Genomic DNA, 14,936 nt, shown 5'->3' on the forward strand with positions numbered 1-14,936 from the left:
ATAATCTGTGTGAATATATATAATTTGAGACAAATTCGATCTCTTTAGCTCTGAGAACAACTTGATTCTTTACAAATGTTTTTTTCACCCTCCTCCTATTACCATTTTTTTTTTTTTAAAGAAGGCTTGAAATTACACAGATAAATGAGATTTGTATTTAAAAGGAGTAATTCTCTATACTGATAGGATAATTGCATAGACGAATCAGACATCATTGTTAGTCAAATAATAAACAAGCTTTTAGCTGGTAGGTTTAGGTAAAACCATACTTCTATTTATTTACTCCAGTGTACTTCTTTCTACAAGATACAAAGATTAAATTTTAAAATATTTGCTTGTATTAATAAACATATTTCCTTCAGAACTTTGTTTCAAATTACATTCAGATTTGTCATTCTTTTGCTATATGAAAGTTTCGTGACAACGTCTTACCAAACATTTGCAAGTCTTGCTGTTACCTAATTAATTGTTAAGCTAGATCGTATTCAAATTCAATGGCTTTTGTAAATTTGAGTCTTTACCAAATTCTTCTCGATCATAGCGCAGCACGTAAAATGAGGCTGTTACCCTTTAATGTTTTACTGAATAAATAATTTGAAGTTGCGTAGTTTGCGTGACAACGATATTTGACTCGCCGCTGTAGCTTTGAAGCACGCGACCATCCTTAGGAATTTTCTCCAAGTGCCGCTTCTTGAGAAACTTCTCTCCCTTAAATGTCGCCGGAGACCAAATTTCTCTGCTGTGTCGAGCCTTTGGAAACTGAGCGTGATTTTCTCACCATTCTTGGTCTCTCATGCCATAGTTGCATTTATTTTCTGCCAAACGAACCCTCCTTACGCATTGTTTCTCCGTATAAAAACTTCGTCTTGGTATTCCAAAACCGGTCTCCTCTCTCTGTTTCATCCTCCATGCCGAAATGCCTTAAACATAGTTTCTTTGATGTGATCGCGCTGTCATTATTTGCCGCCACTTTTGAATAGGCCTTTACTTTTCGTGCCAACTGCCGCTGACGATTTCTCCGCCAGCGCGCATCAGAGTTGCGGGAGGAGAACCCTAGGCAACTGACCATCATTTGCTTGGGTGCTAGGAATTCATCTACAATGACTGATCTGCGGCTCAATATTCATGATTTCCATGCCCCATATCCTGAGCCACCTCTGCAGGATCTGCTATGATTCCAGTGTGTTCTCCTATTTTAAATTTGTCTTCTAGGAAGGCCTTCTGTTTAGCACTAAAATGGAAAGCCTTTCTCGAAGATCACAATGCCCAGCTCTGCGGTAACTCCTGAATTCTTTACTCTGCAATCTCAGAATTGGCAATATAGTTCTGTGCACTAGATCCTTCCTGATGTTTTTCAAAGGCATGTTTGCCTTGTCGAGAAGCGTGTGCCTTCCCTCTGTAAATATGCACTTGCCGTACTGTATAGCCGCAACACTTTGCAGTGGTGCTGAAAAGTACTCACAATCCTTCAACTTAAAAAGAAAAAAAGATCGGCGTGTTTGTTGGCAATGGATGCAACTTCTCTTCTTAAACGATGTCTTCTGTCTTTTCTTGAAGAGGAGACTGCTTTTTTTTTAAAGAAAAGGATGTCTTGCCATTTCTTTGTCCACCTAAATGAGTGGAATAATGAAAAAAAAAAAAAAAAACTGCCCAAAAACTTAGTTCGCGAGGGATTTGGACAAATAACACTTCAGACTGTTCCTAAATACGCGTTCTTTCCATTGAGAGAATCGTTGGTCACATTTATGGTTCGGTTTATTCTCAAGCGAAGTTCAAATATTGTTTATCTAGACCTAGTGAAGCTGACATGAGAGGCACCAAATCGATTTTACTGCCGTTGGGGTAAAATAAAAATGCAATGGAACTTAAAGTATTTTTGTCTAGATATAATTCATCCAGACGTATATTCTGCCAAAGCTAGGGTATTTTCAATTTTATCATATTGCACACCTCCAGGCGCTATTTCGGGTGGGCCGCTCTTAAGTAATTAAGTTTCATTTGCTCTAAGAAAAAATTCGGCCAAAGTCGCTCATCATGTAAAAGTTTGTTTAGAATGATGCTATTTTATTACTTTCTTTGTATTTATATCCGAGGTTATCACCTCAATTTTTTGAAAAAAGGAGTTTCTTCCTGTTCAATATTGTACACTTTTCTCATCCACAAAATATTTCTATTAGATTTTAAAAACAATTTTCAACGAAAGGACTTGGAAGAAGGACGAAATGGAAACAACACACCAGACCCCTATTGCACCCTAATTCTAGCGCATCCCTTAATCCAGTTTAACAGAAATATAAACAACAGTAAATGATAAAATTCAAGTACGGTTATAAGGAACCGGATGTGCTCTATAAAGGCCTTAGAGAATAGGGGGTTCGTGAGTTATCTAACACCTTCCTGTATTTTGTGATAATATGCAGAGAAAAGAGCTGAGGTGTTCACCAATGGTATTTTGTTACTTAATTGAGATAAAGAAACGTGCTTTAGAGACACAAGAATATGGAGTCTGGATTTAGGAAGGACTAGTACACGGGATTTGTACCTCCTCCAAAATCTTCAGCACTTTTTTCAGATCAACAAAATTCCTAAATTTCGCGTAGGGGATAAGGGTTGAGTAAATTAACAGCAATGGTTTTGAGTGGGAAAGATTGGATTAAACATATAAAACGTATATTGAAAATAGTTTGTTAAAGATTACATAAAAGCTGTTTTATTGTGCACGCACAGATTCATATGATACGATCAGGCTTATTTCCCAAGACAGGGAGGCCGGAATAAAATATGTATCTCTGTTGAGGAATCAGCTGGAGCTTTTAAAAATCAAAAGAAACCTGACATAGTAGTCTTGCATTCAAGCTCTATTGGACAAACTTTGCATATTTTATGATTAGTGATGTTCATTTTTAAGGGTGGATAAGTAGGATTATTCGCACACGGATTTGTCGAAATCGGAATAAGCTGAAAGTTTGAATGTTTTAGATAAGGCTGCTACCATATTCTATTCTATCCTATTCTTTCCGCTATTGGTTTTAAACAATTTTTTTTTAAGTTTTCATCTAAATCTTAACAAAATATTTCTGGTTCAATATTGAAGACCTTTCGAATACGTTGAATGTTCTCACCGTCCCACGTCAAATTAAAACTTAGAAGTAAAAAGCTTAGAAAGCTTCAAAATAACTTGTAACAAAAGGAAACAAGATAACCAAGTCCTGGTTACACGTGTCCACTGCATTATTACATTTCGTTTGATCGCGCGGAGCCGATATATTAGTTATCCATCCATGCAACATGTATTAGCCATTGGCCAATTCTATTTTTTAAAAATCCACAGGGCGTTTGTGCTTTCTTTGGTGGCATTTCTTTTACCATTAAGAAATGAGCTCAGGACACAGTCATTTTGTCAAGGAGCATTTGAAATAGCGTATCAATTTTTCGTAACAGGGTCCTGCGCAGTAATGCAAAATTAAAAGCCTAACCCTGTGGAAAGGAGGCTTTTACTTCGTCATTATGAAATGAAAGGAGAGATAATTTTTTGCCAATTTTGGCAATTAATTTACAAATGTCTTTCACATGATTTCTATGATGATATTTTGGCCAATTTACGGTTAACGGATACATATTATTTTCATTGTCGGCAGTGGAACCCACTGATTCGCATAATTGAGTTGCAAAGCACGAAATAAGGACTCTTAAGCCTTCGATCTTTCTTTTGGAAATACGGTATGTTTAATTATTTTTCTTCCTTTTTTCCGCGAGCTTTGAAAATTGTGATGAGTCTATTACAACCAATCTCAAGTCTCTACATCTTGGAAGATTTCCTTGCTCTATTCTGCTACGTTTATAGTATTTTCGACAATTTGAATATTTTCCTAAATATCATCTCTCGACCCTTACTAAGGCGTAAATCTTCAGAAATGATGATTACTCCCTGAGCACACCGCACCAAGAGATTATAAACTGAGAAAACTTATCCCCGTGATCCATGATGTATTTGAAATGTCGCGCCATGCTGGGAAGTTATTCTTATTTATACCTCCCGTGGATCATCATATTTCAAAATGGAATTTGTCCGTGAGTGAAGAGATCTCAAGTTAGATAGAAACTGTCAATAGGAAGTAAGACGAAAATGGCCAAGAAATATTTCGGGACTACAGACTTATTCAAAACAGTTTTTGATTTGCTGTTAGAAGTGAAAAACGTACGAATTTCTTACGTGTACAAAGCCCACGCGGTAAAATTCATTATGCTTAGATAGTTGTTTACTTGCCTTGAGGGCCAGAATTTACGCAGCGTTATGTTGAAAATTCTGAAAAAACTTCGATTTGACGCGAAATCTTCTATTAAACAATACTTTTTGAACACATTATTACTCGAACATAATATTTACCGGGCCATCGAATCGTCAAATCGTCGCTACGCCCTGCTTGAAGTCCGAAAGTTCGGTTTTCACTTTACGTTTGTCATGATCGAAGCACATTTGCCATATAAAGAAACACTTCTCACAAAAAGATGGTGCCTTAAAACGTATGCGGAAATAAATTACCCCCTAACCCTATTATAACTTGTTTTTAATTGAGCTTTTTGGGGTGACTAGCAAATAACCCATTTCCGGGAAACAAACAATGGAGGAAGTATACAAAACTTTATATGCTTTTTAAGAAGATAAAATTTTGTTTCCAACTAAGAAATTTTTTTGATTGACGGGCGGCCCCCTGCAGAGTTCTCACGTCATATATACAGTTAAAGCCATGCTCAACCAAGTAAAATTTGAGAATATTTCTCTCCTGTGGTCGAGAGTTTAGTGGCTTAAGGGGATTTTAGACTCAAGAATGTAAGTTTAGGGTCTTGCAATTAAGTTAAAACATCTCACAGATTTCAACAGTATTCTATTTGATTGACAAGTGACATCCAATTTGTCACGCTTTCCATGCTCATTTTACAACTTATGTAACATATGCAACTTTCAAATGCCTCATTGGCAATATAATGAGTTGAAAACTCTGTAAAATATGCTAGGGTATTTTCCCCTACCAATATACACCTTACTAAGGTTTAGTTGCACGAAAAAAAGATAAAATTTGTGATGAGCAAGCTGGATAGAGTGTCACACAACGCCCAAACTTAATGACAACAAAAGATAATTGTCTGAATTAAGTGCAGTTTAATTAACAAAAAACCCAATTACATGTTAAAACTTAGGCTCTCAAATATATCAATCTCTTAAATGATCACATTCAGCAGTGTGCCACCTCTGAAAACAATTACGATCAAGTTGAAGGCAGAGGGGAATATTACAAACTGCACACTGCCAGGGGGTTTTTATTTGCTTCTTGTCAAACTCATAACATAGCTTACAATTTTTTCTGCCCAAAGAAGCCTTAGTGGATTTATTGTCAAGTGCCTCTGGTGAAATGGCTACTGGACAATTATCAACCCTACAATTATACTTTCTTGGACAGCCAGGTCCAGGTAAAGGATTCTGTGCCATTTCACTCCTTGATTTCAGCTGAAATGAAAGAATCATCCAATATTGCGACCAACGGTCTGACCATAAGTGAAATGGTGTGCATGGAAGACACATTAAAAGTATTTTTTTTTTGGTCAAAAATTAGAAGATAGTGAGTCTTGTTGACTCTCATTCCCATAATTTAGCTTATTTGGATTTTATTTGGCACCAACACATCGTTCGGCCGTTCAAAGTGCGAGCTACGGTCGACTATGCAGTCGTACAGTTGTCTTTTCAAAACTCGCGCCGTGTAACTTCGGCTTACATCCTCAAGTCCCTTGCACGCATTGGTTGGCTGAGCCTTCAGATTATTCCCACTGAAACTAGCGGCGTCATAAATACTGCATGCGCAATATTTTCGCTGACCATGGCTCTAAGTAAATGCGATTAGCAGCGAGAATTTCAGAACTCCAGTGGTTGTTCGGCAACATTCTTAGCTGTCGCTGCTCGAAGGATATTTATTGTGAATTTTGTGCGTTATGGCTCACGGAAATAACCCATCTATGCGCAAGAAAAAGCGTCCAACAGATCGAGGTCTTCAGTTCTCTTTCAACAGAGAGCTTCCTCAAGAGAGCAGACTTCTTGGCATCAAGGAACGCGTCAAAATGGCAAAAAGTGCGCTCAATCTAACAAAAACAACCTCAAGTACACAGAATGCGGATCTGATGGAGGCTCTTCTGTTAGCCTTTGAGGAGAAAATGGAGAGGAAAGGACTGACATCGAGCCAACTGAGCTTATCATCAACTGGAAGCACAGCTAGTCCGGACCCCTCTCTTGTTTCTACACCATCTACCACACGGTTTTCTTTTCCTTTAGCGTCTTCCACTCCATCTTCGTGTATTTCTTTGCCTTCCTCTGATGCTGCTTCTCCAGTTTCCCCTCCACATGCAGAACATACACCACAAAGAATGCAGATCACCGCGCCTTCAGCAAAAAACGACCCCATATACATAGTGTATCTCTTCAGCGAGGAAGCTCTGCGAACTCTGTATTTTTTTTTTTTTTTTTTTTTGTAACACTCTCTCCACAGCATGCTGTTACTATGGAAAACTCATTGATTGCGATTTACTAATCTTCAATCGACAAAGTCACGTTGTGTCCGTAACAGTTTCATGTGTATGTGGAGATTCATTCAAGTGGCTCTCCTCCTCTATCATGGGAGGATCTCCTCCAAAGTACTATGTAAATTTGAGGTAAGTACCTTTTCGTTTTCTGCTGGAAATTTTCTGAAATTCGCTCTCTCTGTATTCTTGAGTTTTGTTGTAACTGGTCACTTATCTGCCTCTGTTTTTCATAGATTGGCAAGGCACTTTCTCTAATCCTCCTATGTTGTATTTCTTCTTGCAAGCAAATGGCAGTCAATAACAGTTTACAGGAAGTTAAATGATGATCTCTCCACAAAAATACCTCAAATGGACTGAGCAGTTTTTTATTTGGTTTCTCTCTTACCTGAATTCTAAGATACCTCTTTTTGAAATTACTTCAACAGTCTTGAAAAAGCATTGTTATGCAAACATTGTGAATAGGGTTTCCAATGAGTCCATGTCTGCTGCCCAGGAAGAAGTGACAAAACACCCATGGTTATGTTGTAAATGGAGAGGTACAAGTTGATTTCAATTTTATTTTGTCTTTGGCCACATACTTATACACCAGTCTTAGAGTATGGGAGGTGCATGCATGAGTTTTGTTCAATTGTTCCTTGTTGCAAGCCAGGATCTCTGCAAGCAGTCAATTTGATGCATGGGATCTAGTAGACTTCTGCAAAGTTCTGCTGACTAGCACATCTAAGCATACAATATCTGATATCAAATTGTAAACCCTGAGAGATTTGTGAGTACAGAAATGTGTTCAATGTTATGTTTTGATATCTACCATTTCTTCCTGTAGTGTGTTATTACAGATGCAAGGCATGATTCGAGTAGATCAGCAGCACACACGACGGTGTCAGCCCTTTATTTCTCGTAAGATGCTTTTGAACTCTTTGTATGATATGTTGAACCTTGATACACTCAATGCTATTCGTAAAAATATTTTTATTTTTACTGATTCTGTTTAGAACCAAAAAGGTTTTAGGAGTCGTAAACTGGAGTAGGGATAGTGAAACTTCAGCAGTGAGCCGTGAAGTCCCTATGACGAAAAAGCTGCTGACTTTTCTAACCGAGACCCAAGGTACAGTACATTTGCGTCCTCAATAATATCCTACCATTGATGTAATATGAGTATGGAGGACAGAAAATTCCTTTATAGTGTGACTAAAGTAATTCTTTTTTTTCTTTGTTTATTTATTTCTGATGTGTACTTTTGCGCAAAGAAGAGTCCACTCGGTGAGCAAGAATTTCATGCTAATCTGCTGATTGTTGCTGACCATTAACAGGTAATTTGAATGACTGTTTATTGAGAGAATGTGTAGTAGTCATAAGGTACAAAGAGTTTTTCTCAGGTTACTCCTTCAAAAGAACGATTTCACGAAACCAAAATTATGATTATTAATTTTTGTTGTTATGAACACATTGTGTTATGTAATTCCGACAAGACATAGCATAATTCATAGACTCAAAGACTACACAATTTTCTGTAAAAATGAAAAACCAGAAGCATTATACTTACTATTATTAATACTGATCTATTAATTTGTTTTTCTATAAGTCTCTTTATTTATGACTCAGGAAAATCATGTCAATTGCCATGCAGAGTCACAGTGCAAGCAGAATGGCGACCTAATGAGCAAAAGGTTTTAACTAGACCTGAAGCTGTAGCTGCATATAGGAAAGCCATTGTAGGCACCTCAATATATAGACATAGAGCGGGTAATTAATTAGCACATGCTATTGTATGTTTTCATTTCTTTGCCTGAAAAAGTTTGCCTTTTCCAAATTAGCAATGTTGCAGTAAAGGCCTTGAAAGAGTTGCAAAAAATTCATGTTCCAGTTACAGAAAAAGCCACTCAAAATCTGTTACCTTCTGCAGTGTAGGGAATCATACTGGATTGAATCTCTCCATTCAGTGATTCTCATTAGTTTTATGCTTCTAAGCAGATCCATTATGGGGATGACACCTTCAACATGCACATGGAACTAGCCATTCTTGATTGGTTAAAAGAGTTATGCTGTTGTTCATTCTGCACAATTGCTTTGGCACCTTTTGAATGCTATGCTTACTCTTTCTTATTGACTTATTTCTCTTGCAGAATGAAAATTTGAATACAGAAGTATTGTCTCTGCAGATGTACCAACATGCCAGGCATCCGAATCTTCCGGCAGAGATCAGGGTGCTTACTGCAAGAACATTTAAATTCAGGGAAACCATCTGATCTACCTTTTTTAATTTAAATAACTGATGTCCACTCTGCTTACTAGTGATTCTGACTTCGTGTGATAACTTAAAATGGGCGCCCAAATGTCTTGTAAAAGATGTGAGGTAACCAGGAAAGAATAATTACAGCAACTGCTGGTACTAAGTAGTGAAGCATTCATGAGTATTAGGTATTACTCAAGGGAATTTCCATGCAGTTTTATTGAGGTTTCCACCTCTTAATTTTCTTTTGACTGTACATGTTTCATGAACTTATTCAATTGTTATTTATAATATTTTATTGCTCTCCTTGACATGGGCATCTGTATGAGAATTTCCTTATTCCCTTTTATGCCCCGTGTAAGGAATGCCTGGAGGGTTAGGAAACCTTGACCTCACATCTTTTATGACGCAATTGGGCATCTTTTCCCGCGCTGCATTAACTTGGTCCCCAAGTTCCACGTTTCTAGCCTGGTAAACAGGGCCTTTTCAGAGCCCACACTTCTTTAGAGACCTCCAGTAAGTCTATAATCTTTACGACGTCGCACGTGATTTTCTCTGTGTGCTTTTCTATGCTAAAGAGCTTTTTTCAGTCATTTATTTCACATTGGATAAAGCTTCCCAACCTATTTTCTTTATACTGAGTGGCTATGACCTTTCACTTCCATGGCAGGAAAAGAAAAATCAGGCTTTTCGACTGACTGCTCCACGAAACAACTCGTCTACGTTAGGTACACTATTGGATGGGGCATGGGATTTTTTGGCTGCCAATGCAAGCTATGAAACCCTTGACCACTTTCATAAATGGCTGCTGGATTAATATTCTTTTTTTTAAATTTAAATTAGCCTTTCTGGCCTCGCTTGAGATAATGTATTCTTTTGAGTTTTGTACTGGAGAACGAGGCCAGAAAGGCTAATTTAAATGTAAACAAAAGAATATTCATCTGGCAGCCATTCATGAAAGTGGTCTATGAGGGGCTAATTTCTTCAGGGTATTTCTGAGAGAGCCATTAATGATTATCAATATTCAGAAGATGTACTGAAACAGTCCGTGCCACTTAAAAATATAAATCTTGTCTGTAAAACACAAAGTTAATTTTATTAATACTGAAAAAGAAGTCTGGCTGCTATGTAACACTAAATGTATTGGATTTCACTTAAGGTTACCCAAGCTCAGTTTCTCAGATGATAATGTTGACAAGTTTGTTAAAAGTTTAGACATTGGTCATGTCACACAGATCCCAGGGGCATCAGGTGTTTCTTGCACAGTCACTGGCCTGGTGTTTATGATTATTGATTTGCACATGAGAGTTCCCCATCTTTCTTGTAAACTTGTCTGGTTCAATGAAAATGAAAATCATTTAATTTTTTAGTTTTCAGATGATGGAGCTACTGAAACAAATGAGCTGACAATGTCAATTGGAAGTATGGTGTGCTGGAACTTTGGTGATCAGGTGTAAGTGTAAAAGAGAAAGATCAAATAATGCATGACCTCTGGAAGCAGCTCACTGAAGAGATGAAAATGTTTTAAGGTAATGTTTTGACTGTTTGTGACAAAGGGTGCACTGTTGAATTTCAGCCAGGAGCAGGCATGTCCTGGCAGAGCTGGGCTGCTAATGAACTCAACCAGGCAGCTACATATCCTTCTCCAAATGCAAATGTTCATAAAGGAAACATGAACACTATGGGGGTAGTTTTGGAGTGGGTAAAGATGACACCTGAAAACTTTGCACTAAGGAAATGAGAACCTCTAATACTGAAAAGGTAAACAATTTTCTTGCCTCTCTTCCCCCAAACCTTTCAGAAAAAAAATAGAAATTCCAGAAAGTTGCAGTTCACGGCTGAAAATAGCATCCAACAGTTTGGTCTTCCTAGGATTGGGCATTTTCCAGACAGGTTAAGGCCAGAACCCATGCATTGTAAGATCAATGCCTGGCAACATTATATTGATCTCCTGTACTTAGAGGCAGTGGAAAGAGGACAGTTTGATCCTTTTGTTTCTGCTCTGGGAACACCTATAGGGAATAGACACTCTTTTGAGGGTTTCTGGTACAGACAGTGTTGGGGAGCGTGCTAGGAAGCAGGGGATGTTGCAGAAATCAGAGGTGGACCTAAAGCAATACCTGCAGAAGAGAAGTTTTCCTTATGCAAGGCATACATCAGTTGGGTGGGGGGGGGGGGGGGATGTGGACTGGGATACTAGACTTCAAGAGTAAAAGAACATTTTAGTGATGAAGCTAGAACAGGTGTAACAAGTTACCAGTTAGGCTTATTGGCAATCAAGCCATTCCATTGGCTTGATATTACCATTATCATAGGTGAGTATCTGAAGAATGCAGGGGGACTTTTAATAGAATAGAGACCAATTCTGCCCAGGTTGCAGAAATGGAAGAAATGTGTAGTATGTATTTTAACTTGGTGTCTTTACTTTTTTCATCCAGTTGAACGGAAGTTGCATAAGCACACAGGAGATACTTTCAGAGGTGATGCAATGCGAAAGTTGCATAAGCTCGTGTAGGCTAGATCACGAGGTTGTAACAGGAGACGTGTGGGAGATGATAAATTAGTTTTTGTGTGTGAGAGCAGAAATTAAGAGAGACATTGTGAAAACTAGGAGGAGAATAAAACAGGATTTGTTAAGGACAATTTTCGAGTACCTGAGTTAAGAGTGTACACCGCAAGTTTGGTACATTTGTTGTGTTAATGTCACAACATGGACAGTTGGATATACCATTCCCTATCATGCAAATTTGCTGTTTACAAGGTATAGGGTGGGTTATGGCATTGTCTCTTTCCAGGCTAAAGAGGCCAAACATTCTGGAGTGAGGGAAGATTTGACCTTAACTAACCAGTCAAATGTAAGCACCACCACTGGTAAATGGTGGCAAGTAATGCGAAGTAATTATGTTCGCTCATTTTACCTCCCAGAACATCAACCAATGCCCTCTTCTTATACCTCACACTACCAATGATGTTCTCCACCGCACTGTTACCAACCAAATGTTTGAAATTGTGGTGGAAATAAAGAAAATGATTTGCTCAGTTGTCAAGTTTGTTTGTCTAGTATTGACCTGGTGACTTGTGCAAGCAGCAGAGGCGCGACAGAATCAGTGATGTGTACACTAAAACCCATTGTCTGTAAACAGTGCAATACTCGCTTTGCTAATAACTTATCACTGTGGTCTCATCTAAAGTTCTGCAATGCCACTGAGGTAAGAAGTGTAGCTATCAATCCAACTTTGACGACAGTACCTGGTTTAAAGGAAGCTTTACATAGTAGAGGATTAAGCACTGCAGGTAATAAGGAAATTCTAGTCAAGCGCCTTGAAGGTGCATTGGCTTGGGAAGGGTAGTTGAATTATTTTTTAATCAACAGTTTAAATCTCCCAAAATATTTGATGTCAAGTGTATTCTTGGCCAAGTTGGTGCACAATAAGGCATACTTGCAATGAGAATGATAACTAAGATCTCAACAAATTCTGTGTACCAGTAATGTGAGTAATATGCCTACTTAATAAGAAAATATTTTCAAATTGATGCAAAATTGTTTAAATTAGCTATATTTGCTGGACAGGTTAAACCTGTCGGAATGCAAAAGTACTGTTGTCACTGTTATCACTTGGTATGCACTGATATAATTTATTACAAAGAAAACTTTATAAACCCATTTTTTTAACTGACTTGCATTTTAGAGGCAGGGTTTCTGGTCTAATGTATTTATGGAATTTTGTACTTAAAGGTTTGACCACTAAACCCTTTACATGCTAACAACAGTATGAATATTCTCCATACTGTTCTCAATACATTTTCCAAGGTGTTGACAAGGAGAATTTGTTTAACAATCAAGAGCTCCTTTAGCTAGTAATTATTTGATTCATTCTTGTGACTTCATGGTTAATTTGGGGTTAATACAGTGAGAAGAAATTAGATGCTGGTCACTGTTAGGGGTCAAAGGGTTAACTAATGACTCAGCATTTTGCTTGTTATGTTGACACAAAGCATTTGTTTTACTAATGGATTTGTCTTAAATAAAAGGCACAAACGGTTGCAGCTTGATAGTTTTTAAGAGCAGGATGAAGTATACAAAGATAATAAAATTTTATTTAAAAGGAGTAATTCTCTATACTGATAGGATAATTGCATAGATCAATCAGACGTTATTATTAGTCAAACAATTAAGAAGCTTTTAGCTGTTATGTTAAGGTAAAACCATACTTTTATTTATTTACTTCAGTGTATTTCTTTCTACAAGATATGAAGATTAAATTTTAAAATATATGCTTGTATTAATAAACATATTTCCTTCAGAACTTTGCTTCATATTACATTCAGGGTTGTCATTCTTCTGCTATATGAAAGTTTCGTGACATTAAGGCCTTACTAAACATTAGCAAGTCTTGCTGTTACCTAATTAATTGTGAGGCTAGATCGTATTCAAATTCAATAGCTTTTGTAAATTTGAGTCTTTTCCAAATCCTTCTCGATCATAACGCAGCACGTAAAATGAGGTTAAAATTATTGGTTATCTAGACCTAGTGAAGCTGACATGAGAGCCATCAAATCGATTTTACCGCCGTTCGCGCAAAATCAAAATGCAATAGAACTTAAAGTATTTTGTCTAAATATAATTTATCCAGATGGCTAGGGGATTTTCAATTTTTTCATATTGCACATCTCCAGGCGCTATTTAGGGAGGGCCGCTCTTAAGTAATTAAGTTTAATTTGATCTACGAAACAACTCGGCCAAAGTCGCTCACCATGTAAAAGTTTGTTTAGAATGACATTATTTTATTACTTCCTTTATATTTATATCCGAAGTTATCACTTCAAATTTCTGAAAAAAGGAGCTTCTTCCTGATCAATGTTGTACACTGTTCTCATCCAAAAAATATTTCTATCAGATTTTAAAAACAATTTTCATCTAAAAGACTTGAAAAAAGGACAAAATAGTAACAACACACCAGACCCCCATTGCACCCTAATTCTAGCACATCCCTTAATCCAGTTTAACAGAAATATAAACAACAGTAAATAGTCAAATTGAAGTACGGTTATAAGGAACCGGGAGTCTCTGCAAAGGCCTTAAAGAATCGGTGGGGGTCGTGAGTTATCTAACACCTTCCTGTATTTTGTGATAATGTGCAGAGAAGAGAGCTGAATCGTTCACCACTGGTATTTTGTTACTTCATTGAGCTAAAGAAACATGGTTGGGAGACACTGGAATGGGGGGTCTGGATTTAGGAAGGACTAGTACACGGGATTCGTACCCCTAGCTCCTAAGTCTTGAACATTTTTTTCACATCCAAATAATTTGTAAATTTCGCGTATACCATGATAATGTTTCATAGACGCTTGGAAAGAAATAAAGGGAAATGACATCATCGTTTACAGTTATTGCACTGTAAGTGAAATGACTGGCTCATTTAAGCTGGGTTGTCACTATGGGTGTCACTATAAAAGCTGCTTTTTCTCTTTTTTTTGTTTTGTTTTGTTTTGTTTTTTTTTTGTTTGTGCTTTTTCATTTGTTCGTGCAAAGATGGATAAACAGAAGAAGATTGAAACACAGCCTTGAACACTGAACTACATAGAACATTCTTGACTTGATAACGAGACTACTTAAGGAAGAGGGAAAAGGTCTAGCGGTAAACTTGACCCTAGAATGATCCCTCAACAAACTCCCTTACAAATTTTTCTTCGATAATCCATTTTTGCGAACGAATACAATGCCTGTTTTAGAAACAAATTTCTTAGTCTATGTTTAGTACGGCTTTACTCGGGACATGACCACTGATATACATCAAATATGCAATATAACACACGCATTCAAATGTCTGTTTTGAAGGTGGGATTTGAATTGTTCTTCTTACACCAATATTAGGAGAGACTCCAAACTTACAGCCTACTCAGCTGGGTATTGTGACTGAATATGCCTGATGGTAATCTCTTCAAATGGTTGTTGCTCACGAACCTGTCAAAATTTAGTAAATGTAGTGTCAATTACATAGTATTTGGCAACAAATTTCAGAGAGAAAATGTGCTTGAGTCTATTCCTCATGTACTGCATGATACCAGGGCCTAAAACATACACTTCATTAAACCAATGTTGTCATTGACCTGATATCTCCATTTTAGTCTGACA

At 37.3% G+C, this 14,936-nt stretch overlaps 1 protein-coding gene and 1 pseudogene across 4 annotated transcripts; both read left to right on the forward strand.

Moving 5' to 3' along the window:
* The first annotated feature begins 7,202 nt into the window (after positions 1-7,202).
* On the forward strand, positions 7,203-13,107 carry LOC148737594 (uncharacterized). Of its 4 annotated transcripts, none has more exons than XM_088747422.1 (5): positions 7,203-7,467; positions 7,563-7,675; positions 8,173-8,313; positions 8,694-10,329; positions 11,239-13,107. In XM_088747422.1, exons 2-4 carry the CDS (start codon positions 7,636-7,638, stop codon positions 8,696-8,698), a joined length of 186 nt encoding a protein of 61 aa, XP_088603548.1. In that variant the 5' UTR covers positions 7,203-7,467; positions 7,563-7,635; the 3' UTR covers positions 8,699-10,329; positions 11,239-13,107. The 4 variants fall into 4 exon arrangements, with proteins under 4 accessions (XP_088603548.1, XP_088603547.1, XP_088603546.1 ...); XM_088747421.1 differs by lacking the exon at positions 7,203-7,467 and having other exon boundaries at positions 7,493-7,675; positions 11,239-11,280; positions 11,726-13,107; XM_088747420.1 differs by lacking the exon at positions 7,203-7,467 and having other exon boundaries at positions 7,493-7,675; positions 8,694-9,528; positions 10,171-10,329.
* LOC148737595 (uncharacterized) lies at positions 11,183-13,107 on the forward strand (annotated as a pseudogene).
* Positions 13,108-14,936: the final 1,829 nt, after the last annotated feature.

The sequence above is a fragment of the Stylophora pistillata genome, chromosome 2 (assembly GCF_964205215.1).
Source record: "Stylophora pistillata chromosome 2, jaStyPist1.2, whole genome shotgun sequence".
Classification (NCBI taxonomy): domain Eukaryota; kingdom Metazoa; phylum Cnidaria; class Anthozoa; order Scleractinia; family Pocilloporidae; genus Stylophora; species Stylophora pistillata.